The sequence below is a fragment of the Phodopus roborovskii genome, unplaced genomic scaffold (assembly GCF_943737965.1).
Source record: "Phodopus roborovskii unplaced genomic scaffold, PHOROB, whole genome shotgun sequence".
NCBI lineage: Eukaryota > Metazoa > Chordata > Mammalia > Rodentia > Cricetidae > Phodopus > Phodopus roborovskii.
The window spans coordinates 3,226,545-3,253,105 of record NW_026126436.1 but is presented as its reverse complement, the minus strand read 5'-3'; the positions used below and the strand labels follow the sequence as shown (position 1 = coordinate 3,253,105).

Sequence of the window (26,561 nt, the reverse complement as noted above, 5' to 3'; positions counted from 1 at the left end):
GTTCACAACTGTCACAGATCAGAGTCACCTGGGAAGGTTGTATGAGCACTGGATGTACTGTGGGGTCCTGTAGTTGATTGGAAACCCTAACAGGAAGGAGTGTGTCAGACATCACAAACAGATAAGCTCCCCAGAAGGTTTAGGAGTATAGAGAAAGTAGAACATCTCTGCTCATCCTTTCAGATCTGAGGAAACCAGGTGAGGTCTCAAGAGCTCCAAGGGTCAGGGTACAACATTCAAGAACCTGAGAGCATCCCAAAAGCCAGGCCCACTACTTCCTTCTCCACAACTGGAACCTATGCTATTTAGATTTAATCAATTTGACACTAGCTTGAGTCAGGAATTGCCTGTATCACATTGGTCTGTAGGCAAGTCTGTGGGCCATTCCTTGATTAAAGGTGGTGCTGCCCCAGGCAGATGTTCCTGGATGTGTAAGACAGCAGACTGAATAAGCAAAAAAACAGCACTCCTTATGCCTCTTGCTTCCTCATCTGTAAAATGGGTTTGACAGAGTCCATCTCATAGAGTTGGAGGACTGAATGAGCTAACATGTGCCAGGTTCTTAAGATAGTGTCTTCAGTGCAGTGAGCATCTACTGCGCCACTGTCTTTTGCTCTTGCCTTCAGCGTCTCTGCAGGCTGAGATGGTCTAGGCTGAGTCAAGCTTGTCTTAGAGAGTAACTAGGGTAGTGCATTAACACTTCTTCATAGCATTTGTATTAATTATATAGTCTTTTCTCTGCTTACATTTCCTCCCCAACCATGTCCTAAGGGCATGGAAATGGCAGCAGTTCCATCTTGACTTAGGCTGTTCAAAGATGCCTCTGAGGATCTATTTTTGTGTGTGTGTGTGTGTGTGTGTGTGTGTGTGTGTGTGTGTGTGTGTGTGTGTTTTTTCCATAAATCAGGGCGGGGGTGTGCTGTGCACTGGGTGGGGAGAACCTGCTCTCTGACAGGTCCCACTGTTCTTGATTTTCACTGCAGAATGTTCTAGAAAACAAAGCCTGTTTCTGCTTCTCGAATTCTTCCTTTGCTGGGGTGGACAGCTCCAGTAGCTGAAGGAAACCAGCCTGCTTTTGCTAGTGCTGTGCTCTCCCAGCGGCTAACAAAGGTGGTGAGTGTAGGTGGACACCCAGCACCTTCACAGGGCAGCTCGTGTACACGCATCTGCTATAATGGCCCAAGAGGCTGACATGTCCTTTGAGGAGCAGAGACATCCTTGAACCTGAGCTCATCAACACCCCACAATCTCCATTTGTTTTCTGAAGTCATGGAATTTTCTCCAGTGCCGCTGTGCTCCAGGAGCTCTGGGCCTCTTGCATGTGACCCTCCCACCACCCAATGTCAACCTGATTCATCACTTATAAAAGGCACAGTTCGTTCAAGAGATCACACCCCAGATAGACCCAGGAAGACACACAAAATAGAATAGACTGTAGTTTTTCTAACGGGACACCAAATGCTGTGATGGCTGGGGTGATGTCTTGGGGGAACAAGGAGAGTTTGGAGAAGGGGGTTCCTGGAGAGGAAGCATTTGTAAGCAGAGCACAAATTGGAACTTCAGAGCAGATTTCAAAATGGAAGCAGACATGCAAGGAGGGAGTGGTAAGTGGGAGCCTTGAAAGCTAGAACCTGTGTCTTCACTCACACTGTGTGTAAACATCTCACCACTCTTTGCTATGGTAAAGGGGTAGGGGTGTCTGTCAAGTAGGGACAGTGGTTGGAGGTATCCTTAGCTTGGGGGCAGAGGACATACAGTAGCAGCAGGGAAACCCACTCGGGATGGAGCGCACTTCATTTTTATCTCAGATGTGGGGTGTGGAGTCTGTTCCTGCTAGACAGGTGAGAACATAGGCTTAGGTCGTTGTCCTTCATGAAGTCACTAGGCATTGCTAGCTGTGACTGAGATCTATCAGGCTCCAATGGCCCTAGCCTTTTCCTTCTCACCTGGAGGACTCTGATGCCTTTGGCTTAGGACATGTCTGCAGTCATTGTTTGTGTCTGGTAGTTTCTGGGTGCACTCAGGCATGTGATCTGGTTTGAAACCATCTTGGTCCATGTCAGCCTCTGAAACAAGATGATGCTGTAGACTGGATGCCCAAGCAGCTGACCTTTGGCTCTCACAGTTCTGGATACTGTGCCATTCAAGTCAAGGAGCCAGCACCACATAGCACTGAGTGGACACCTGCCCTGTCTCCAAGGCACTAATGTCATTGTTGGCTCAGTGCCCAGAGTCCAGTCCACTGGGGATTGAGGCTGTAGCACAGGAACCGTAGGGCCAGACATTCATGCAAACAGTCGGCTCCACAGAGACCCCACAACAGTGTTTCCTTCTTCTGCTTTCTGCCTGTGTTCCCTTGGACAAAACTTTTATCTGCCTTACCCATCAGGAATGGGTGCGTGCTGGCAGGAATGTCCCCACGACTTCTTGGGCTGTGGGCCTGGGTCTGGCTTCTTTCCAAGCAGTCTCGACTCCTGTCCCCTACCCAGCTCTGTTGTCTTGTTTAAGGCACTTGTATTTGACTACAGCGTCTCTGCCCTCACAGCACACACATGTATCCCCTCACCCCCATGACAAACTGCCTGAGATTCAGAGTGCCTCAGAAAACTTCGTGAAAGTCCCTTACTCAGTGCTGAGATATGAGGTCATTCACAAGGGCATTCGATGACAGTTGGAGCCGGAGCCTGAGCCCAGTGATTAAAACCCAGCCACTTTCCTCTGTCTGAGGCACTGTGGACATCTTATCGAAGGATGGAGGTTAGGTAGCACATGGTAAGAGGAGAAAGGTCAGTCCTTTGTCTCATCTCTGACCTTGCCTTTTCTTGTGAAAGGTTTTTTATAGCCTAGTGCTTGGGAGTAACTTTGTCCTTTAATTAAGAATTCTAATTTTAAAGCAAGCTCTGGCCTCTTTCTTTCCAGACTCATTCTACTGCTTTGATTGGGTTTCACGGCTAGGAATTAAGATCCTTATTTTGTGTGTTGTTTTCTCCATGGTCAGTTATCTGGCAGACTGGTGCTTTATTGAGAAGATAAACATGCCTATCCCACTAGAATATCAATAAAGGCAGCGGGTTCTTACTGAGATGCTAAGCTGGATGTAAGGCGGCCCCCATAAGCCCCCTTTCCTCACATGCCATAGGCACTTGAACTTTTCTAGATAGTGAATCCCGAGGGAAACTGGAGTGTGTCCTAGGAGGCTAGAGAGGTAGGAGTTTGACAAGGTCAGTTTTCCAGACAGAAGCTAATTAATATACACCCAGAAAAGTGCACTTTCTTTTGGGTATTACACACCTTGGTCATCCACAAACTGAGAAGCCCATCTCAGTGCAGTCTGTAGGGAACACTGGGTGGTCAGTAGGAAACCTTAACAGAATGTTGGAGCAAAACCCAACAACAAACAAAATCAGCAAGAAGAAAAGTTAAATGATACTTTGTTGCTTAATGTTCCTGAGATGTTTGAAACAATAATCTGGATTTTTTTTTCCTTTTTTTTTTTTTTTTTTTTTTTTTTTGCTTTGTTGTTTTGCAAGACAGGATTTCTCTGTGTAGCCATGGCTGTCCTGGAACTCACTCTGTGGATCAGGCTAGCCTCCACTCCCAGAGATCACCTGCCTCTGCCTCCCACGTGCTGGGATTAAAGGCCTGTGCCACCAACACCTGGCATGTGTATCATAATATACTATATTTTCATACTTTTAAAATCTGTTTTTAAAAGGAAACAGGGCCTTTCCACCTCCGCTTGGCTATGGCTTTTAACTTTATGGAGTTATTGACTAGATCTTCAGGAGCGGATGGCTTTGATATTTGTTTGTCTCCTGTCCATGGTCCTGCCAGATTTGTTATCACAGCCCTTCATGGTATTAGCATGGGAAGACGAGAAGTCCCACATCCTGTCACTTAAGAGAAGGACTTAAAAATTGTACCCAGGGGAAAATCTTTGCTTTTTAACCCATTATTAGTGTTCTGAGACAGGGTCTCACGATAGCCTCGGCTGGCCTGGAACTCAGAGACCCATCTCCTTTTCTGAGATTAAAGGCAGAGACGCACCACTCCCAGCTGAACACTTTTGGGGAGGGGCAGTTACAATACCAATGGCCAATGTTAACCAAGGCAACTTGAATTCTGAACAAATGCATTGTGAATCCCTGCCAGAGCAAACAGACAGCTGGGGTTAGTTAGGAACAGGGGTGTTCTTAAAAGCTGGTGTGTCCTCTTGGCTTTTGTGTCCTGCCCCCGTGGTGTATCTAGTTCTGAAACCAGTTATCTCCTTTGCATTAACAGCATGGCCGGACCCCCTTGCACCTTGCTGCCAATAAGGGTCATCTATCTGTGGTCCAGATTCTGCTGAAGGCTGGCTGTGACCTCGATGTGCAGGATGATGTAAGTAGAAGCAAGCATCATTCCCTCCAAAGAAGGTTGGCAGGGGAGCAGTCCTCAGTGCAGATGCTGGCAGTGTGAGAAGGGAGGGGACTGAATGTTGCCAGAATGGTTTTTGGCTCTAGCCTGGTCCCTGTTCTGGCAAAAATGTTCTTAGTGTTAGTTACCTTCTGGGAGACCCATTCTCAGTGGTACTAGCTTGCTGGAAGCTCTTCAACTGTGGTTCTCAATATCACCCCATTAGCATCTGAGTGCAGAGTCTCTGAGGGCAGTCATCTTACAAGACCTCTTTTAGTACACTCTGGCAGTGAGTATGGGAAAGACCCATTGGATGCATGTGTCACCAACCAAATTTACTGCTAAAGAAAAACGAGGCAAACCCACCACACACACACACACACACACACACACACACACACACACACACACAGTATCTTAATTTCTGTTAGTTACATTTAGTTGGAAGTTCCAGTCCAACTAAAATGGGTAAAAAGGGACTTATGAAAAAACAAGGCCTCTTGCAAGAATTCCCTGGTAGTTCTATGCAATTGAGATGTGACTCCCATCCACTCACTGAGATGTCCATCCAGATTTCTGGGAGAGACTCCCACTGGCTCCTTTAGCAACATCTGTCCAGTCAGAGTCTATTGGCCAAGTGGGACTATACAGCACAGATCCTTGGTCTCTAGGGTCTTTGGAGAAGGTGGGGGGGGGTCTCTGAGGAATGATGTTATAAATTGTCCTCCAGTGAGTTATTAGGAAAAAGCCCTATGGCAATGTGATTGGGAACTATTTTCAGAAGCTGTTTCAACTCTTTTTATTTTTTTATTTTCTCTCGGGTGCTTCCGTGTATATCTGTGCATGCCTGGTACCTGCAGAAATCAGAATAGGCCATCAGATCCCCTGGAAATGGAGTTACAGATGGTTGTGAATTACCATGTGAGTGCTGGGAATCAAACTCAGGTCCTTTGAAAGAACAACCATTTTTCTTAACCACTGAGCCAGCTCTCCAGCATCCCCTCCCCCTTCATCTCCCTTCATCTCTCAATGATACGATACAATTCTAAGAAATAAAAGCCATGTGAGTAAACAGCATCTTACAGAGTCTGGACTTATAATCCTTTCTTCCAGTTGTCCTTGCAACCCTGTACAATATCCTAAAATTTGAGAAACACATTCACAAATGACTTGGCTACATTTCACAAATGACTTGGCTAACCTTGGACACATGAGACCTTGTCTGTGCAGGCTAGCCTTGAACACATGAGACCCCTGTCTGAGCAGGCAGGCAGGCAGGCAGGCACATGGACTAGTTTTATGCATGGGCAGAGGGCTATCAGCATCTCATATAAATCTATGATTGTATCTGAAGCCTACGGGGTCACTTACTCTCAAAAGTGCTGATTTAGCCTTAAACTGTTGATTCTCACCTTGGTCATAATACTTTATTTTCTACACTATAACCAGTATAACATTCCTGAACCATATCCTCTCCTTAGAGGACAGGGGGGAAGTACAGGGAGAGGGAAGGTGGGATCTCCAGTTGCTGGCACAAGCATGTTGGGATAATCTAGTCTTCTCTTTGATAATTAAAGTTCTTGCTTGCCACCGTGGCAAGGTTGCAATGCCAGGCACACCAACCAATGCCAACCAAACACCCAACTCAGGTCCTAAGCCTGAGCTTTGCTGTGGTCTCATGTAGCAGACACTATGCTGATGTTTCAGATATGAAAGGAAGCAGAGAAGGCAAGAATTCTCCCGGCACACGAAGCCCTGGTGAGCCAGGGCAGAAGGAAAGCCAGCCCCGTGTTTAGGTAAAACACGTCTCTCATTTGAATCATTGGGTCTTTTACATCCTTTCCTGCTCTGCACAGACAATGCATACCCTGCTTCTCCATATAACAATACAACACTCGACCGTGTAACAACAGATAGTGTGAAAACTGGAGAAGGCGGGTCTGATGCCACATTCAGCTGTTTCCTGTGTACTTACCATGCCTGTTGAAATCAGTTTTGAGATGTCCACAGAAATGCAAACAAATTGTTTTATTATCATTAAAAAAGAGGGGAACTTACCTATGGGGGCGTCACTTTAGAAGTGATGGGTAGAATGTATGCTTTGCAAGGATTCACTTCTAACTTCATATTCTGCAGATACTGATGTTTATGGCATGGTAATATCTGAGAATTAGAGGAAGAATGACCTCCAGTGGCCTGGAGTGGGATTATTATGAGTTCCAACCTACAGCTCCCGGAGCAAAATCTATCTTGTTTCCCGCTAATCCTATCAACTCTCAGTGGAGCTCAAATGCCATCTCTAATTGGTCAATGAGTAATCACATGACTCCTACCCCAGAAATAGTCCAGGACCCTATGGCCACAGTTAAAAGCATGAAGGAAGACAAAAATAAGAGACAACAGAGAAGAAAGGCTAGGAAGGACCCCAGAAGACCTGAGAGAGAAGAGGTCAGCACCTTGCTTTGCATACCTACCTGGTGGAGGGTTTGCTTACAACAGAGTGTTTGCTTGGGTCCCTGGGGGCTTCCTCCCAAAGTGGGTGTACTCCGCCCTTGCACGACTGGGGCTTCTTCCATGAGCTCGGCTTTGAAACACCCAATGCTTTTCACTACATAGGAGGTGGAAATATAAGTGTTTTAGAACAAATATTTAGACCTCGGCTTGCAACGCTCTGGAGTGAGAAATACTGATGTCTCAGGAGTGTCAAGTGCTGGCAGTCCATATTGTTTGCGAGCAGGTCAGCACATAAAATCAGAATGTCAACTGCAGTGTTGCTGTGGCTTTTAGTTTCTTCCTTTGCTTCTTCTCAGTTAACCATTCAACAAATAGTTGAATGGCTTAGAGTGGCTTAGAGACTGGCCTTGATGCTGCATTCTGTGCTTGCATAGTGAGGCAGCCCCCACCCCCACAGAGACCCCGTCTCATTTTGGAGGCCAATGCTGAGGTTAACTGGGTTGGAAAGCTGGAGCCTTGACAGTTTGAATTATTTAGCTCTCCTAGGTGAGCTTTATCAAGACAACAAGAGAATTACATGGTGTGACTCCTGGCACATAGAGATCAATAAATACCGAGTGAATATTGAGAAAACTCTTCTGCATATTCTTTTTGGTTCCAGAATTTTCCTGGTTGATTCAGGTCCTATTCAAACAGGGTTTTTTCAGAACTGCTCCATGAGTCTGCTAGTAGGTCAAGCATTGTATTATGTTTTGAAGAGGGCATGTAGCTACTAGTAATATATGTATAACATAATAATATATGCTAATAATATATTAGTAGTTTTAATTTTTTAGGAGTCAAAAATTGGTTCTCAAGTAACTGAATATACTACAACTGAGGGTCTGGATTTTACTGTGTTGTGTGTTCTGGGGAGAAAATAGTTCCATGATGGCTGGAGGGAGTTCTTTGTACCATGTTTTGTCTTTCCTAGAACCTTTCATTCTCATCCTAGTAACCTAAGATGGCCTAACTTGTAAGAGTTGGAGGAAGTGTCCACTGGAACCGGTCTAGCCACTGTGAGCAGTGCTGTTTGTCCTGCCATGGAGAGCAGGGCCTAGTGTCATTACACAGCTGTAATTGACACGGGAAGAAGGAGCTGAGTTCTCAGTGGGGACCTGCCTACAGACAAGACTGCAACTGATTGGACCAGTGGGCTTGGGGCAGCTTGGCTTCTTGCTGCAGCTGCACACAAGTGTCAGATCTCCTTGACTCTTGACAATCCATTTGAAAATGCCCCGCCAAGAACCAATCTGAGAGTTAGGTTTAGCTGCTTGCATCAAATCTCACAAAGAAAAGTTATCTCAAAGGAAGCAAATAGGCTCCATGGGTGAGCAAAGGCATAATTAAACAGTGGTGCCGTACTGGCCCAAAGCCACTCAAGCAGCTTATGGAACAAGGTGAAATGTTTGCCCTGAACCAAGCCCTTCATATGATCCTTTGGCAAGACCTGTATGCTTGGGGCATGTTGCCTGCACCTTACACAGAATGCAAGTCTCTTCTAAAAAGTTTGCTCCAATTGCCCCCAAGGAATGCTTAGCAGAATGCCTGTCATTTGCGGAGTGGTTAAATGGCCTTAGAACATGGGATTTTTAATCCCAGGGTCATGGGTTCAAGCTCCACATTGGGCATCAAAATGTAAATGGAGGTCTTAATTGGTGTGGATAATAAAAACCTGGAGTCAGATATTAAGGGAAATGCTGAGAGAAGGAGCAAGCTACAAATATATCCTTACTTCCTTAGCGTCTTAGCAGACCAGAGAGTGAGTTCCTGTTTCTACCCAGCTACCTCACTTCCCATCTGTCTGTACGGATCTTCAGACCTCTATAGTTAGCTCATGGCAAGCTATATTCTCTGACCTTGAGACAGGCTTTATTTGTACAACCAAGATATCACATCTCTTATAGGGAACCTGACTCAGTACTGAACTCATGTTTCTTGTCAAGAACAATCTTTCTCATGACCATTTTGGATAAGCCCATGACTAATCTTATGGGGAAATAAGATGTCTTAGAAATTCTAATGGACTTTTTAAAAGCCAAAGCTCAGGTATTATCCTATCTGATGCGTTGAGCATTATTCTACCAGGAAAGCCTTCTCACATGTCTGGCCTAGCTCATCTCCTATAGCCACTTTTAGTGCCACATTCTTCTTTGGAACACAAAGCACATGAAAATGGCCCTCTCCAAGTAGGGTACCAGGAGGTGAACAGGAAGAAAATTGTCCAAACTTGTGATATGTCAAGAAAGTTATGACAGCAGTACCAGTCACACTGTAGTCATGGGAATGGGGCTGGACGTCCTCACCCCAGCACTGTGCAAGCCCTTAGATAATCAAGTGAACTGTGAGAAAAGCTTGCTAAACAGGAATCCTGTTCTTGGTGCCTTCTTATGGCTTAAACTAGTAATTGGTAGTAGTTTTGTCTGATATGTGAAGTTATATGTGTTAAATATATAAAAAAGTTGCCAAGTACTTTGACCAGTTCTGTGCTGAGGTCACCAATGGCCACTGCAAAAAGAAGCTTCTGGACAGACCGTGGTGGCGCATACCTTTAATCCCAGCACTTGGGAGGCAGAGACAGACAGATGTCTGTGAGCTTGAGGCCAGCCTGGTCTACAGAGTGAGTTCCAAGACAGCCAGAGCTGTTACACAGAGAAATCACCTCACCACCACCATCAAAAAGCAGCTTATCCAACTAAAGCAGTCACCAGCACTATTCTATAGGCACAAACAGTGCATTTAGAAGGCGATTTGAGAGGCACATCATATCCATGCAGACAACAGTCATAGCTTCCCCACTTAGAGCCTGTGACCTCCCTAACCACAGGTCCCTGACTAAGTTTCTACTACCGGATGTGAATGCTGTCTGAATGCTCTCCTGTGGAATAGGCGGGTGGTTGCCTGCCCCCATCTTAGTTAGTTTTCTATTGCTGTGATAACACCCTGACCAAGGCAACTTACAAAGAATGTGTTTAATTGGGCTTATGGTTTCAGAGGGTTGGAGTCCATGATGACATGGCAGCCAAGAGCTCACATCCTGATCCTCAAGCAGGAGGCAGAGAGAGAACACACTGGGAATAGTCCTAGTGTTTTGAGAATTTAAAACCCAGCCCCAGTGAAACACCTCATCTGACAAGGTCACTCAGCTGTCCCCAGACAGGTCTGCCAACTGAGGATCAGGTATGCAAACATGTGCCTATGTGGGGGACGTATCATTTAACCACCACACCCCATACCAGAACTGTCACTGCTGTGCCAGCGGGCTCAGCTTGCCTTGGGTAGTGTTCTTGCACACTGGTCTAAGCTGTGTAGAACTATTAATGACAGCTCTCCACGAGCAACCTAAGAGCATTAAAAAAAAAAAAAAAAAAAAAAAAAAAAAAAAAAGGAAGAAATTAAAAGTCACTTCTTGTGATTTAAAAGTTTCTAAAAACTATTTTATGTGCATGAGTATTTTGCCTTCATGTAAGTATGTGTACTACGCGCAGGCCTGGTGCTCATGGAAGCCAGAAGAGGGCATCAGGTCCTTGAGAACTGGAGTTAGAGACAGTTGTGAGCAGCCATGTGAGTGCTGGGAACTGAACCCAGGTCATCTGCAAGAGCAACAAGTACTCTGAGCCATCTCTCCAGCCCCCTCCTCTTGGATTTTAAAAGAGAGACTTTTTTTTTTTTAAGCTTAAGAAAAACAGGTGAGTTTTTTGTTGTTTGCTTGCTTGCTTTTGGTTTGGTTTTTTGTTTGTTTGAGGTTATTTTGTTTTGTTTTGGAAATGCAGTCTCACTGTGTAGCTCAGTCTGGCCTTAACCACACGATCCACCACCTGCCTTTGCTCCCAGTGTTGAGATTACAGATGTCTGCCAGTGTTTGTGTGTACATGTGTGTTTTGGCTAGGACTGAGTGGCTTTTCTCTTGTGATAGAGCACACACACACACACACACACACACACACACACACACACACACACGAAACACTGGTGTGATTCCTGGCACACCAGTCACCATGGTCTATTTCCAGAGCTTTGCTCTTGGATTGCTGTATTTAATGTGTCTCTCTGTGATGAGTCTCAGTGAGGTCAGGGTTTCTTTCAGGCTACCAGAGTTAGTGTTCTTTGCCATCTATCTTCCACAGTGTTCCTCACCCTGCCTCTCTTGGAGTGTGGTCCTTGCCTCTATGTGTATCTGGAAATTTTACTACTGTAAATCTTACCAGCTGAATCATAGAATCCCAAAGGGAAGAGAACCCTGGCCCTGCTTTTTCCTGTGAGGGTCCTGAGGCTCAGCAGGCTCTATACCAGAGCTGTACACAGAGCGGTTCTCCTCATCCCCTGGCCCTTCACTCATTATTTCCACCTGGAAACATCCACACTGTTCACCCATCTCCACTGTCAAGCCTGGACCTCAGACTTAACTTGATTTGACTCCTGAGTTCGTGCTGGAGATAAACTGTGTTCCTAGAAGCACAGAGCTCAGAGCCCTCTCGTCACTTGTCACCTCCTTCTCACCTCTGGGCTGTCTATACATCCTCTCTGCCACAGTTGGGGAAAGAGTCAAGTTTTCTTTTGGTGCCTGAAGGAGAAAACCTGTCAACCCCAGGAATGTGGTTGCTGGGAAAGGGAAAGGATTAGGATGCAGCATCAATCAGCAAGAGGTATCTCAGAAATATGCGGTGAGAGGCTGCAGTCCTGGGGCCTCACATCCCTTTATTGCTCTCGGCTAGTGCAAATCAGTGAACAAATTACACACCTGTCATCAAAGCATGAGGCCCTCAAACTGCCACGACTGGAGAATGATTCCTCTATAATCTGGGCCTGGGGACCTAGTGGGGAGTAAGGATTGCAGGACTTACTGGTTGAACTGTTTGATATACACAGCCTGGCTCCCAGACGTGCCTCCACTGGGTAGGTCTGAGGCTAACAGCTATTCTTGCTATTGACGTAAGATCCCTTCCAGTTTATGAATCAAATTGCTCTGCCTGTGTACACTCTCTACTAATAGAACCCCAAAGCTTGCCCTGGCTGTGGTGACCAAGCCCTTCTGCAAGTAACCAGTCTCCTTGCGGGGGTAGAAGACCCCCTGGTGTCTTAAGGAAGAACAGATATCCAGCCACTAGAGAGACCTGTGTTCTTCTCCTTCACTTCCTAGGGGGACCAGACAGCTTTGCACCGGGCCACTGTGGTGGGAAACATTGAGGTCATCACAGCGCTTATCCGAGAGGGATGTGCCCTGGACAGACAGGACAAGGTGAGAGGGATGGTAAGGCCTGCAGGACACTGGGGAGCTAAGGAGCCAGCGTGACTCACTGCGATATGCTCACAATGTTGTCTTTCTTCTGCCACGCAATGAGAGGTCAGTGAGAGAGGTCAACCCAGATTTCTCTGAAAGGTCAGGGTCCCAGCAGTTGTGTTTGTTTACAAGCCCTTCCCACTGTTCTGTGACTCTGTGCTAACAGCTTTAGTCCAGGTCAGTGTACAGGTTTGTGAAAACGGGGCATTGGCGGCACACGCCTTTAATCCCAGCACTTAGGAGGCAGAGGCTGTGTGTTGGAGGCCAGACTGGTCTATAGAGTTCCAGAACAGCCTCCAAAGTTACAGAGAAACCCCATCTCATAAAACAGAAAAACAACAGACACACACACACACACAAAAAAAAATAAGTCTGTGAAAGTCCACTGAAGGTAGAGAGAAGGCAGCCTCAGAGGCTGTTTCTTAAATGCTCAAGCAAGTTAAACAGCGAACCGAATAATTTCTTTCCTCACAGAATCCTAATGATGCATGTGTACTAACCGGATGTTTTTAAACTGTCAAATCTTAAAATGTAGGACTTTGTATTTAAGTGCAGAAATGGCCTCTGTGTCCTTTTTCCCCTCACAGCTTTTCATTAAAGTATAATGTGTGTGCAGAAAAGTGCACAGACGGTGAGTGCACATGACGTTCCTCAGCCCATCCGAAGGCTCCAGATCAGGAGTGGTACATGTGCAGCCCAGATCCCTTCTCCGTCTTCCTGCTTCTCGCTGCTCAGTCCCAGCTGAGCCTTGTAGCCCCTTGTCCTTCCCAGTTTTGTGTCTGGAACTCTGGCTGTCCTCATGTGGGTGCCAGGTGTATTGGGACACATCTCCTGCCCTGAGCATGCTTACATGTGTGTCCTGACCTGCATGTTTAAATTCTTCTCTCATAGTTTATATTTAAAAGCCATGTATCTAGAAATCTTGTTTGGCTTCTTCACTGGTCATTTAGAATCCTGTGGGTTTTATACTAAACTAGAGACCACTAATTTTGCTGAAGAGATGGGTATGGCCTTAATCTTTGTGTGTGTGTGTTTTTTGTTTTGTTTTTTGTTTGTTTGTTTGTTTGTTTGTTTTTAGACAGGGTTTCTTTGTGTAACCTTGACTGTTCTGGAACTCACTCTATAGACCAGGCTGGCTTTGAACTCACAGAGATCAGCCTGCATCTGCCTCCTTAGTGCTGGGATTAAAGGCACTAGGATTAAAAACTCTGAGCCACCACTGCCCAGCCATGTGCCTCTCACAGGATCTCTAGATTTGAGGCCAGTCTAGTCTTCATGTGGAGTTTTAGGCCAGTCAGGGCTAAATAATGCTCTCTTAAATAGATAATAAAAGTTTGGGGTGAAGAAATGGGGTTGGTGGGATCGATCCTCTACCTACTAGGCTCCTGGGCCTTATAAGGAGCATTTGCAGGGCTTCTTCTGGCATCAGGAACGTGGTGGAGCTTAGGGGACAGTGGAGATGGGAAGGAACAACACTGGGTCGTCCCAAGCGTATTGTTTCTGTAGACAAGCTGTGGGAGGCCTTAGAGCCTTTCTGGATGGCACACTTCCAAGCAGACTTAGACTCTGACCCAGGCACCCACTCTGTGTGTCCTGAATAGCTCTTGTGCTCTGCTGTTACCAGGAGAATGGAGAGACTGGCCACTCAGATGTTTCTGTGCTCTGTGGTTCCAATGGGCCCCACTGAGAAAGGCCCTGTAGCCACCAACATGTGTTGTTTTATTGAGACGAGCTAGACCCTGGGTAATGTGCTGTCTTCTAATGTGTTTACTCAGGATGGGAATACAGCCCTCCATGAAGCCGCCTGGCATGGGTTCAGCCAGTCAGCCAAGCTGCTTGTTAAAGCGGGAGCCAACGTGCTTGCCAGGAACAAGGTGAGGCCCAGCAGCTGACCTCCTCCATCACAGATGAGGGACGTGGGAATCTTTGTCCTGGTGTGTCTCCCGTCTATGAGAAGATGAGCCTGGCAGAGCTCATTGGGGCATGGAGAACCCTGCAGGGCAGGCTCGCCTAGAAGGCTCACTGCAGAGGTAGGAGGGCTGGTGCCCCAGGCAGGGTAAGTGTGTGACAGTGCTGAGACCCTGCTAGTGTGATCCACCCCTGGCTGCTGCTGGGAACCTGTCCTCATCATTTGACCCTATTACAAAAGGACAGCTTGGGCATGGAAAACGTAGGTAGACAATCAAAATGCTGGCAGTCACTAGCAGCATGGTAGGGTAAAAATGGGCTGGGCATGGAATTGGAGCAGCTAGCTGCCTTTGGGAGGCAAACTGTACAACAAAAATGATTCTGTAGGATTTGGGATATTGCTCAGGGTAAAATACTTGCCTCTCCTGCACAAGGTTCCCAAGTCAATCCCTGGCGTCACCTAAAAGGAAAAGACGTTCTTACCTATTTGTATCATAGCTACCATGCCATATTTCAGTTCTTAAAGCAGAGAAGTATCTAGGAAAACTTTATCCTTAAGTATATCTATGATAGCAATAAGTAAAGCAGTGAAAAAATGCAGGAGAGGAATATAAAGTTATTCACTCAGCATAAGCACAATTAATATAATGTTAATATAATGTAAGTCACAGTTTCAATGACGGTGTTATGAGTCATGAAAGATCATGACAGAGGACTACATTTCAGACATACATGCTCAGTACTAATGTGAATTTACATTTTGTAAAAATTAAGCCTGGAAAGGTATCACTGGAATATTAACTGTGGCTATCTACTTGAATTTAGACTTACTAATTTTTGGTGTTGCTTTTACTTTTGTCCCTTTCCTTTTCTTGATCCAAGTAATTTCCCACATCACTGATATTTCTCAGTGGCAAACTTTGGTATGCTCCCATTGGATTTCTTTTATTTCACTCAAATTTTCAACACATATCTAACCACTGCCCTGAAGCCAGCAGCTCAGAGATCAAGAGTGTTTAGACAGAAGTAGATGCTTTGCTGGGAACGCTAAGTTTGCCATGTTCTTGGCACACACACACACACACACACACACACACACACACACACACACACAAACAAGTCAGCTTAAGTCACTCTTGATTATCAGAGAGATTTCTCAGACGTGGACTGCTAGGTGGGGCTTCACCCCTCAGGCTGAGGAAACAAGAGTCCAGAACAGGGCCACAGCCCTGCACCCAGGAGCTTCTGGTGTGCAACGAGGGTGGCAGGCAGGGTTGAGGCAGTCTACCTCACCAGGCCACTGGCTTGCCTTCCTCCTCATCCCTGGTGATAATGCCCAACAAGGCCGATGAGAGCCACGGTTATGAGAAGTGAGTGCGCTGATGATAGTTTAATGTATTTGCCTGTTACCTGCTCCAAATGCTGTAGTATTTTTCAAAAAGAATATAATATCTGGACTTCTCCTGACAGGGCCGTGAGGTCTAGAGGAAGGGAAGTGAGGGGAGGGATGCACAAAGCTGTGGGCAGATGTGACTGCGCTGTTAAGGTCAGCAGGACAAAGCTCCAAGCCAGCATTTGACCAACGTGTGCTCAGGATATCTTACCTGCTTTTCCCATTAAATAATGAGAAAATGCTTTTTCTAATGTTATCAGTAACTGTTCCCCTAGAATCAAAGAGATCTCTTCACATGATGGCATTTGCAAAATTATTGTGGACATTTTTCTGAGGAGGTGCTTAAGTATGATAAGCATCAGTATTGCCTCTTAGGTCAACATTTTTCCACAGTTCAAGTGTTTATGTTTTAAAATATAGAAGAATGAGTATCTCAATGCAGGTCAACAAGTCATGTGTTAGCTTTCCCCACCCCCTCCCAGAAGTGTCTGAGCCCAACTACTGCCTATGCTAGACAGGGTTTAGAGCTGCACCCATGCTTGTGGTCCAGGAAACACAAGGACCAATGATTCATGCTCAGGGCCTCAGGAGGGAGGGCTTGAGCTCCAGTTCTGGTCAAGAAGTCAACCAAAGCATGGGAAATGCTTTTCTGCGTGGCTTTAACTCATGAGGAGCAGAGGCGGGGCTCAGAGCTAAAGCTTGGGGACAGAGAGGACTCCACAGCCATTTGAACTCTACATTCATGGTTCTTAGATCTGAAACACCGGCTGGGATTCCTATATGGTGTGTAATATGACAATGGCTGGCCTCTTCCTGAGTAAGAACCCGTGTGCATGGCTGGTCTGTGCAAGTGTATGTGGCTAATACGTCCCTTCCTTCTGTCCTCTCTTCCAGGCAGGGAACACGGCTCTGCACCTGGCCTGCCAGAACAGTCGCTCCCAGAGCACGCGTGTCCTCCTGCTGGGTGGCTCCCGGGCTGACCTCAAAAATAACGTGGGTGAAAGTACCAGTTTCTCCCGGGTGCTCTCTGTTGTATTACCTTGGAAAAGAAACCCCAAAGCAGAGTCAGTGTTAATATCTAGAAACTAAAGTGTCAGAGTGTTCGGGACCTAATCTCTAAACTCAATTTTTGCTAATTTTCTAAAGGGTCATTTAGGGGGAAAAAAATGCTGCATTCTACATTTGGGCCTCAAGTTTATCATTTCTGTGCCTGTCAGGACTCTAGAAAACACATGTGGGTTGTGAGCCCTTTGGCAAACCTCTATATCCAAACATATTTACATAACTACTCATGACAGTAGCAAAATTACAGTTATGAAGTAGCAACAAAAATAATTTTATGGTTGGGGGCCACCACAATATGAGGAACTGAATTAAAGGGTCACAGCGTTCAGAAGATTGGGAACAACTGTTTTTAATGCTTTAAGGACATCTACCCAGGAGAGTGTTGTACTGCTGCTGTCTGGGACAGTACCAGGCAGCGCTGTCCTGTGACACTCAGTACCTAGCCTCTTCCAAGGGCAGCTGTTGATAACTGCAGTGTCCTTCCCACAAGCAGCAGGATAGTGATTGTAGAAGAATAAGTCACTAAAAGACCTTCCTCCTGTGTTTCTGAGGAGACCCTATGGCTTAAGCTTTTCTCAGAAATTGCCAATATCTCCTCATTTTGGGAAGACTTACAATATATAACACAGTTCTAGAATTCACTGTCCTGAGTGGCCATGATCATCTAGACAGATGGAAAACACCAGTGGGTGGTCTATCTCTGTGCTATCACAGGCAGTGGAGTCTGGCCTTGCCCACTAAGAAGGATTCTGAGATTTTTCTGATTCATCAGCTCCCTAGGCTGTATTGTTCCATGGAGGATTTTAGCATCCTTCCGGCTGCTAAAGGTCTCTGCTGGGAAACTCATTCCAAAGCAACATTGTCAGTCTAACTGTTTTTTCCAAACACTGTTGTAGGGGTGGCCAGGGTCTGTGGAGCCTGTCGCCCACATTAGCTGTTCCACAGTGCTCATGAAGAGCAGTATCTAGTTTTATAGACACAAAGCAAAGCCAAACACAGGGTCTTGGGATTGGAGCAGCTATGTTAAGGGGGTGCCCGGCTTATAGGTCAGGCCTACACTCCCTACAGCACAGGCAGTTGCTCTTAAGGGATGGCCTTTTTTGTTGTTAGGTGTTGTAACTGCTGATGGTGCTGAGACTTTGTTTCTGTCCACAGGCAGGAGACACCTGTTTGCACGTGGCTGCGAGGTATAATCACCTGTCCATCATTAAACTCCTCCTCAGCGCATTCTGCTCTGTTCATGAAAAGAACCAGGTCAGTGCACATACCTCCTCATGGGCGCAGGTCCTGTCCCAACAAGGGAAGGGCAGCCTAACAGGTATGGATAGGGTAGAGGCTGCTGGGAGATGCTGCCCTCAGTTCGTCGGGGACTCTACCAGCACTGTTCCATACAGGTGTCTCATTGTCACAATGGCTTCTCCATCCTTGGACACATATCCATTCCTGTGCTTATCCGTTCTTATCCCCACAGTTACAGAGTGGACCATGACTTTTGATTATACTATGACTTTTATCAAGAAAGCCTACAAAAAGGAGTGTGGTATAGAAAAGAAGCAAGGGCGGGTAGTGGGGGTGGGGGACTGCAGAGATGGCTCAGCAGTTAAGAGCACTGGCTGCTCTTCCAAAGGACCTGGGTTCAATTCTCAGCACCTACATGGCAGCTTACAACTATCCGTACCCCCTGTTTCAGAGGATCCAACACCCTCACACAGACATACATGCAGACAAAACACCAGTGTACATAAAATAAAAATGAATAGATTAAACGAGGAAGAAGAAAGGAAGCACGCGGAATAGGTGTCTGGTGAATTCTGCGGTTGCAGTCCCCGCACTCACTCCTGTGGCTGCCTCTCCTGTTTCTGTTTGCCTTATGTGGGGAACTGGGTGCGTACACCTGGAATTAAACTTAGATTGTGGGAGCAGATTAAACATACCCTATAAACAGTGGCTTCTACCCTGTCTGGCTGCTTATGAGAGCCATCGGGGACAGTAAGATGCCGCTCTGGGTCCCACCGCATGTAAAATCGTCAGAACTCTCTGTGCTGTAGGTTCAGCGGAATACTGTCACAACTCTCCCTCCTGAAGGTATGTCAGGTTAAGAACCATTAACTAACCAGAAGCCACATCCCCCCCCCCCAGTAGCTTCCAGGGCAGAGGCTACCCACCTTTCAGACCCCACCCACCAGCCTTAGCAGCGTGTGACAGCATGGAACTTAAAAACAAATGAAAAGCTCTCATCTGAGTCCCACCCTCAGAAATCCCCACATCCAACCCACACTGTACAGGAGTGAAATCAAGTCTGGAGAGGGCACTTCTTAAGATGGGGGTCTCCACAGAGCTTTCCCCAGACACAGGGCCAGTGGGGCGGGTAGAATAGGTGTTCGCCCTACCTTAAGATGGTTGAACTTTCCCACTGCCCATGAGTGAAGACTGGGGCTCTTTGTCTGCCCTGACAGGGGCGGATGACTCATTTCTCCTGTGTTTGTCTGGCCCATATCTGTCATTCCCTATGGGAATGACAGCCCGCCTTTGGGAACTGGCTTCGTTTCAGAGCTGATCACCTGGGAACACTTTGTATAAAGAGAATCTGAAAACTTATAGGCTGGAAGGGGAAGTGTAGAAAGCATTAAGCCTTAACCAAAGCCCAGGCCTTGGTGTGTCATCCCCCCCCTCCCCCAAGCCTGATCCATGAAGCTGGCAGAGGGACAGGCACAAGTCTTCTCTCTGATTTTCTCCAGTGCCAGCTCAGAAGCCAGGTGCCAACGCTGACCTTACGGGTCTGCCGCACAGGGTGGGTTCAGAGCTCTGGGTGAAATGCTCTTAGCCTGTCTTCTAAAGACTTGGAAGCCTTCTGTTCTCAGCAACCCAACTGGTCCTCATAACCCTACATATGTGACCCTGGTCTGTAGCTTCTGGACTCCATGTTATGAATGAATGCATTGACCCTTCCTTCAGCTTTGGGGTCTCTTCAAGACTTTCATAGTGAACTTCATGTTTGTAGAGCAAATCCTGGGACCAACACCTGTGAGTTTAGCAAGCTAACTTCTGGTTGCTTGCAGGCTGGAGACACAGCCCTCCATGTGGCTGCTGCCCTAAACCACAAGAAGGTAGTTAAAATCCTGCTGGAAGCTGGTGCTGACACCACCATTGTGAACAACGTAAGTTGAACCGCCGCAATGAGTTTCACAGGCTGGCAGCCCCTGAGGAGTCAGTGAGCTTCCCCTGCCACAGCTCCTGGGGCCCTCATCTGGATTGGGCCACCCCAGGATTTAACTCTTTTAGACACTGAGCTGGGGTGAGCACAGCCTGGCAAGAAGAGAGTTCTGAGGAGTCCTCACCAAGCTGGCACGTGGGCCTCACGATGCCTCCTGGGGCTGGAGAGATGGCTCAGAGGTTAAAAGCACTGGCTGCTCTTCCAGAGATCCTGAGTTCAATTCCCAGCAACCACGTGGTGGCTCACAACCATCGCTGCCCTTTTCTAGCCTGCTGGCATACATGCAGGCAGAACACTGCATAGATAATAAATAAATGTAAAAAAATAGATGGCTCCTGCCAGATGTGAAGGCACCTGAGAATCCTGCTGCCTTTCTCTCCAAGACTCTGCCTCTCCATCCTTCCTTTTCACAGCCTGCCTGGTCATCTCTGTAGGTTCCCTAGCCTTCTAGCCTTCTTCCTGTAAGGCTCAGGGACACTGATGCTGACTTGCTTTCTTTATCTCTGTGGCTAGCTCACCCTGCCGGCACCCCACCCCCTCCTCCATTATAGCTCTGAACCTGCCTGGTGCTACAATTAGTTTGTCCACAGTAACTGCACTGCAGGACACACTCTCCTTTCCTGTGGAATCCCACTGACATCTGCTCCCCGAGTTTAATCTTACCACCTACATTCTAGCTGTAGCTCTGTGCTGAGACTGCTCCTGCGGCACAATTCATGCCTATGGGTGGATTGTTCGAGGGACAGAAAGGTCCTGGAAGGTCCCCGTGGTCTCCCTCAAGTTTGTGCCCCTCTTTTTTCCTGTCCTCTGGGGCTAAGAGGCGTTAATGAGCCTTGCTGATGTACTCCGCGGAGGAACTGAGGCCCAGGAGTGACCCTGCCACCTGAGTGTGATGGAGAGTAGAACTGCCCACTCCTGGGGTCCCTTTGTCACCTGCCTTCTGTGTGTCTTTCCTCAGGCAGGCCAGACCCCGCTGGAGACTGCCCGCTGCCACAATAATCCTGAAGTCGCTCTGCTACTCACCAAGGCTCCCCAGGTAGGAGTTATAACCTCTGACTGATCATGCGGGGCTACACAGTTGCTGGGCTTCCTCTGGCTGTGGTCTAGTGAAGCCAGGTGAAAGTAAATAAGAATTGATGGGCTAAGAAGCAAGTCGGTGCAGCGTGTACAAGTCTGTGCGGCATCAAACCCAGCTCTTTGTTGAGGGTGCCATTCTCCCATTGTGGTGTGATTTTGCTGCAGCAAGCTTCCTGGGCCCTACCGTTTCCATTCTGTCCATACCATCCGTAGTCAAGACGGGAAGGTGTTCTGTGGTGCTCACCATTAGTCATCCTGGTGGGAGCAATGATTTCCTTACTGTTGGGAAGGCAGGCTGTTCCAGAGCAAGGCTGGAAATGCTGACTTTCCATCTTTGTGAGGTTCAGGGGATGAAAAGAATCTTCTGAGAATCACACTGCTAGTGACCCTCATTTCACTTAATTTTAAAGACATGCTCATATGACTGGCAGCCATTTCTAGACTGTTGACAATTCTTCTCTTTTGTAAGAGCGACCTCCCTCTTGCACACAGAGCTGGTCCTGCTCAGTGGTGTCTGGATATCCATGCGCTCTTATGTGGGCATCAGGTGTGAGGAGCTGCTGGAAGTGTCATGCCTCACTGTAGGGAGCGTGTGAAATCCTGAGTGACTGTGTGTTGTTAACATGAGAATGGCTGTGTTGAGGTCCCTGATGCCTGAGACCCATGGGAGCGGCAGAGCCTTCCCCATGTGATGTTGGGGGATGGCAAAGACAATGAGTCCTCACAGCTGAGAATGGGGGGACTCAAAGCCCTTCTGGTTCATGAGTAGATGTTGAAAGTGTGTGCAAAAACTGCTCCCCCCCCCCACACACACACAGATGTTTGCAATGGGAAGGCTGCCCCCTATGGAGATTGCTCATACTCAGATTAGCTAAACCTGCCTCTTTGTTTAGTTGTACCATAAACCCTGCCCTACTGCATATAATAAACATGCTGAGCTTCTAGGTGCTGCAGCCACCCCATCAGAGTGAGCACTGCAAAGCTGACCTCGGTTTTGCCGTGTCTGTGTGCCCACGTGTTCTTCATTTCCTTGTTGCCCCTAACCAGGGGTCCTAGGACCCCATTCACGCAAGGCTGTGCTACCCCACCTCACTCCAGCTTTGCAAAATGTAGAAAAATGCTGGTCTGTCACAGTCAGAAAGTAGCTGTGGTTGGCGTCAATGGCTCTGAGACTTTTATGTTCTTAAATACTATGGGCCAGAGGTTGAAGGTTCGTGGTGCCTCAGATCTGTGTTTGGTGGAACACACTCTGCCAACTGAACATCTTAGTGGCAACGGACAGGCAGTGATGGCAGGTACAGCCATCTCCTGTTCCTGGCGGATCCCAGCAGCTCCCCATCTTTCCATTTAACGAGAAGAAGCCCCGAGCAACCAAAACCATGTGCTTGTCCAGTCGCTGCTGGGTCCCCCAACATCTATTGCCCCATGACCATATTGGCTCCTTCTACATTGTTAGGGGGCAGGCACCAGCCCTCCTTTGGGAAACATGGTTAGTCTGATGGCTTACAGATACACCCCAGTGACATCAGAATAACCTGACAGGTTTTATTTTCATACACTTTGGTCAAGGGAACTGGAAGGTGGAAAATGAAGCTGTTTGGAGCAGGGCTACCTCATGGCATGCCATTCCTATCCTAGTTTTATGTAAGTGGCATTCTCTGTTAGGCTATGCACACCTATCTGGCCATGCCAGCCTAGCACATAAATGCCTGTTATTATTATCATAGAAGTCTCTTGTGATCAGAGTTTTCTGTTACTACTAGTGTTTCCCACCAGGCTGTGGGTTCTGTTAGGTCAGAGTGCTGTGCCCAAGGCCCTCTGCCACATCATGTAGATGCTGTGTCCCCTTCACCCCTACAGCTATGGTGTTTATCTCTTTTAGATCTTGCGCTTTAGTCGTGGGCGAAGCCTGAGGAAAAGGAGGGAGAGGCTCAAGGAAGAGAGGAGGGCTCAGTCTGTGCCCAGAGATGAGGTGGCCCAGAGCAAGGTATGAGGGACCCTCTCACAGACCCCAGGTGCCCCCTTGCCTATCCGCTTTCCTCAGCCTGTCCTTCCCACTGGTTTCCGGCTGTCTCCCTGTTTCTTGTGTCCCTCCTTGTCTGTCCGTAGTTCCAGATCCTGTGCCTTTGTGTGTATGTGTGAGTGAGAGTGGGCTTCATCCTCCCTGTGTGTCCTGTGTGTCCGTGGCCTTTGTCCCATTGTCCACACAACCGTACTCTGCCCTGAATTGTGCAGAGCTTGGGTTCTTTCTGCAGCTGTGGCGCCATGTTGTTACCTGGGGCCTTGTTAGCAATGCAGATTCCTAGAACTCACTAGGACCTGCTGGAGCAGGAGCTGTGGATGGGGCAGCCTGGTGTGTTTGAACAAGCTTTCTAGGTGATTCTGAGACTCTCTAGGGCAGGCTGCTTCTTCGGTTTCTAACTAGAGACTGGAAAGGATGACACAGGCTCAGCAGGGCACAGAAGGATTGCATAGTACATAGAATACAAGCCTGACTGGAGATTCACCCCTCGGCAGGTGCCATTGTACAGTGAGCAATATGGAATCCCTTGGAAGCTTTTTTTTGGGGGGGGGGAGGGAGACAAGGTCTCACTGTGTAGCTGACTAGTCTGGAACTTGCTAGCTCAGACTAAGCTGGCCTTGAACTCCCAGAGATCCGATCCACCTGCCTCTGCTGAGATTAAAGACATGTGTGAGGTGTCCAGCTCTTTGAGAGTTCTTGGCAGGGACTATGATATAGAGACTTTTTTTTTTTGACACACAAAAGCATTGAAGTTTTATCCAGATAAAAGGCCAGCCAGCCAGTCAGCCAGAAGCTGTTGCGAGCCTGCCTATTATGCAGAAGACTTCTGTCACTGGCTAATGTTCCTGTGGGTCCATGACTGGATGGGGTCTTATAAGCACAGGGCTGGGGTCAGAGGTCAAAGGCTTAAGTGGAACAATTTGGGGGCTTCTCTTTTGTAGGGAAGTGTCTCAGCAGGAGATACCCCCAGCAGTGAGCAAGCTGTCCCCCCAAAAGAGGAAACCAGAAGAGATTGCCCGTCAGCTTCCCAGGAGCCCAGGAAGGGCGACAGGAGGAGAAAGTCAAGGCCAGAGGTCAGGAGCAAGTGTGTCCTGGGTGCGAGGGACATTTGGGGTTGGTTTGGAGTGGGTTCTGGGTGACTTGCCCAGCCAGGGCACCATGCCTCTGGCTAGCTGTTTGGGAATGAACACAAAAATGAAATTCACTAGCTTTAGACACCAGAGAGGGTGCTAATGTGTTTCTGGGTATGCTACTCTGGGCCCGGAAGCAAGGAGGGGTTCTTTATTTTTTATTTTGGAGACAGGGTTATACTATGTAGCATCGCCTGAGAGATGGGAAATGCTGGCAGGGTGTCACTCTAGTGGGTGTTGCAGGGACTGAGGGGTGGCTTTTCCTTCCCACAGGTGTCAGCACTATCTGACCCCACCCCAGCAGCAGACCAACAGCCTGGACACCAAAGGAACCCACACAGTCATCACCACCCCAAAAAGAAGAGCAGACATCGATGTTGGTCCCCACCTCCACCCCATGGATTCAGGGCCTACCAGCTATACACACTGTACAGGGACGAGGATGGAAAAGTGATGCAGGTACCACACAGTTGCACTGGGCCAGCAGCCTGCAAATGCCAAGGGCTGGTGAAGCCTGTGCCTGGAGCTCGATGGCCACTCAGAGACTGACTTAGCCAGACATGAGCCACAAGATCTCCCATCCAAACCTTGCATATCTGCCGTGCCATGTAGGCCCCAGAAGAAGTCACTGCCCATGGCATCTGTACCATCCTTAGGGGACTTCCTTCCTGAGGCCCCAGAGTGGGTGGGCTCAAGCCTCTTTAAGATAGGTACTGTGTGTCACTCTGAATCTTAGTGCCTTTGGACCCAAAGCTCAACCAATGGGACTTCCAATGCTAGCATGGGGACAAGTCTGTCCTCTTAGTCTTCTGCCTCTACCTGGTACCCTGAATGACACAGTGGTTGCCCAAGATGATTTTTTTTTTTAATAAGAAGGACTAATTTGCTAATTTCTACCTCTCTTTATTGCTTTCTTTCTGTTTCTCTCTCTCTCTCTGGGAGGGGAGAGAGTATTTGTGAGTTTCATATATTATGTGTATGTATTTGAGTGGACACACCCAAGTATGTGCACTTGCAGAAGCCAGAGGAGGGTGCTGTGTGCCCTGGTCTATCACTTCACATCTCACTCCTTTGAGACAGGTCTCTCACTGAGCCTGGAGGCCACCAAGCCCCAGTGATCCTGCTGTCTCTGCCCCCACAGCTCTGGGATTACAGATGTGCATGCCTGGATTTTTACACAGGTAGTAGGATCTGAACTCAGGTCCCCAGGCTTGTACCACCAGTGTTCTTGTCCACTGAGCCATCTTTCCAGCCCCTGATTCCTTTTTCATCCCCCCCCCCAGGCACCAATAAAAGGTTGTCGCTGTGAACCTCTAATCAACAAGCTGGAGAACCAGTTGGAGGCGACTGTGGAGGAGATAAAGGCCGAGCTGGGATCAGTGCAGGACAAAGTGAACACAAAGCTGGGACAGATGGAGAGCAAGACTCAGCACCAAGTAAGCCAGTGGCTCGGCCTCCTGACGACAGGCGTGAAGGCAGAAGACAATCAAAGATGTCAGGGCTTGAGTGTGGTTCAGTGCATGTGCCAGCCTCTGTCGTTAACCAAAATTAGGATTATAAAGGGTATATTCCGGCTGGCGTAGTGGCACATAGAGGCTGAGTCAAGAGGATCACAAATTCAAGGACAGGCTGGACAGTAGTGAGACTTTGTAGAAAAGCAGAAAGAAAGGAAAGAAGGAAGGAAGGAAGGAAAGAAAGAAAAGGAAGGAAGAAAGAAAGAAAGGTAGGAAGAAAGGAAGGAGAGGGAGAAGGAAGGAGGAAGGAAGGAAGGAAGGAACTGGGAGGTGATGTCGTGCACCTTTAATCCCAGCACTCAGGAGGCAGAGGCAGGCACATCTCCGAGTTTGAGGCCAGCCTGGTTTATAGAGTGAGTTCCAGGACAGGACTACACAGAGAAACCCTGTCTCAAAAAGCAAACAAACCAAAAAAAGGACAAAAAAGAAAAAGGAGAGAGAAAGAAAGGAAGGCAATATATTTCCATTACAGAGCATTATTTTAAAGAGAGAGAGAGAGAGAGAGAGATAGAGAGAGAGAGAAGAAAAATAAACATTAGTGAGGAAAGAAATTACCCACAAGCCTGTAGTGGTAAAAAGGAAAACTGTTAATATTTAAGTTTGTCTTCTTCATCTGGGTGTTCTGCTGAGAGTGGATTTCATGGAGTCAAGCTTGCCTCGGGCTCATTCCATAGCTGAGGCGGCCTCGGACTTCTGATCTTCCAGCTTCATTGTCCAAATGCTGGGGCTGCAGGTGTGCACTCCACGTCTGGTCTCATGTGCTGGGGACTGAACCCAAGACTTCATGCATGCTTGTTAAGCAAGTGCTTACCAAGTGAGGTACAGCACCAGTTCCTTTGTTCAAGTGTTTATCATGAAAACAGTCAAACACAAAGAAAAGCTGAGAGAAGACAATGATAAAATAACGAATGCTTTTATACTGAGGGTCAACCAGCTCTCTGTTCACAAAGCCACACTATGTGGTCTAGGTTCATCTTGAACTCTGACCCCCTTCTAAGTACTGTGGTTGGAAGCACGGGCCCCACATCCACTTTGGTTCTTATTCTGGGGCTTTGGGTCCCTCTTACT

At 47.5% G+C, this 26,561-nt stretch overlaps 1 protein-coding gene across 2 annotated transcripts in view; it reads left to right on the top strand.

Moving 5' to 3' along the window:
* The window catches only part of Ankrd6 (ankyrin repeat domain 6), a 51,567-nt gene that overhangs the window by 17,671 nt on the left and 7,335 nt on the right, over positions 1-26,561 (top strand). Inside the window, exons 2-12 of one of the 2 annotated variants that reach the window (XM_051187484.1) lie at positions 4,282-4,380; positions 12,029-12,127; positions 13,945-14,043; positions 16,365-16,463; positions 17,691-17,789; positions 19,595-19,693; positions 20,708-20,785; positions 22,709-22,813; positions 23,791-23,922; positions 24,253-24,438; positions 25,263-25,415. In XM_051187484.1, coding sequence (XP_051043441.1) covers positions 4,282-4,380; positions 12,029-12,127; positions 13,945-14,043; positions 16,365-16,463; positions 17,691-17,789; positions 19,595-19,693; positions 20,708-20,785; positions 22,709-22,813; positions 23,791-23,922; positions 24,253-24,438; positions 25,263-25,415 — 1,248 coding nt within the window. The remainder of the gene's footprint in view (positions 1-4,281; positions 4,381-12,028; positions 12,128-13,944; positions 14,044-16,364; positions 16,464-17,690; positions 17,790-19,594; positions 19,694-20,707; positions 20,786-22,708; positions 22,814-23,790; positions 23,923-24,252; positions 24,439-25,262; positions 25,416-26,561) is intronic. The other variant, XM_051187486.1, reaches the window with a different exon arrangement.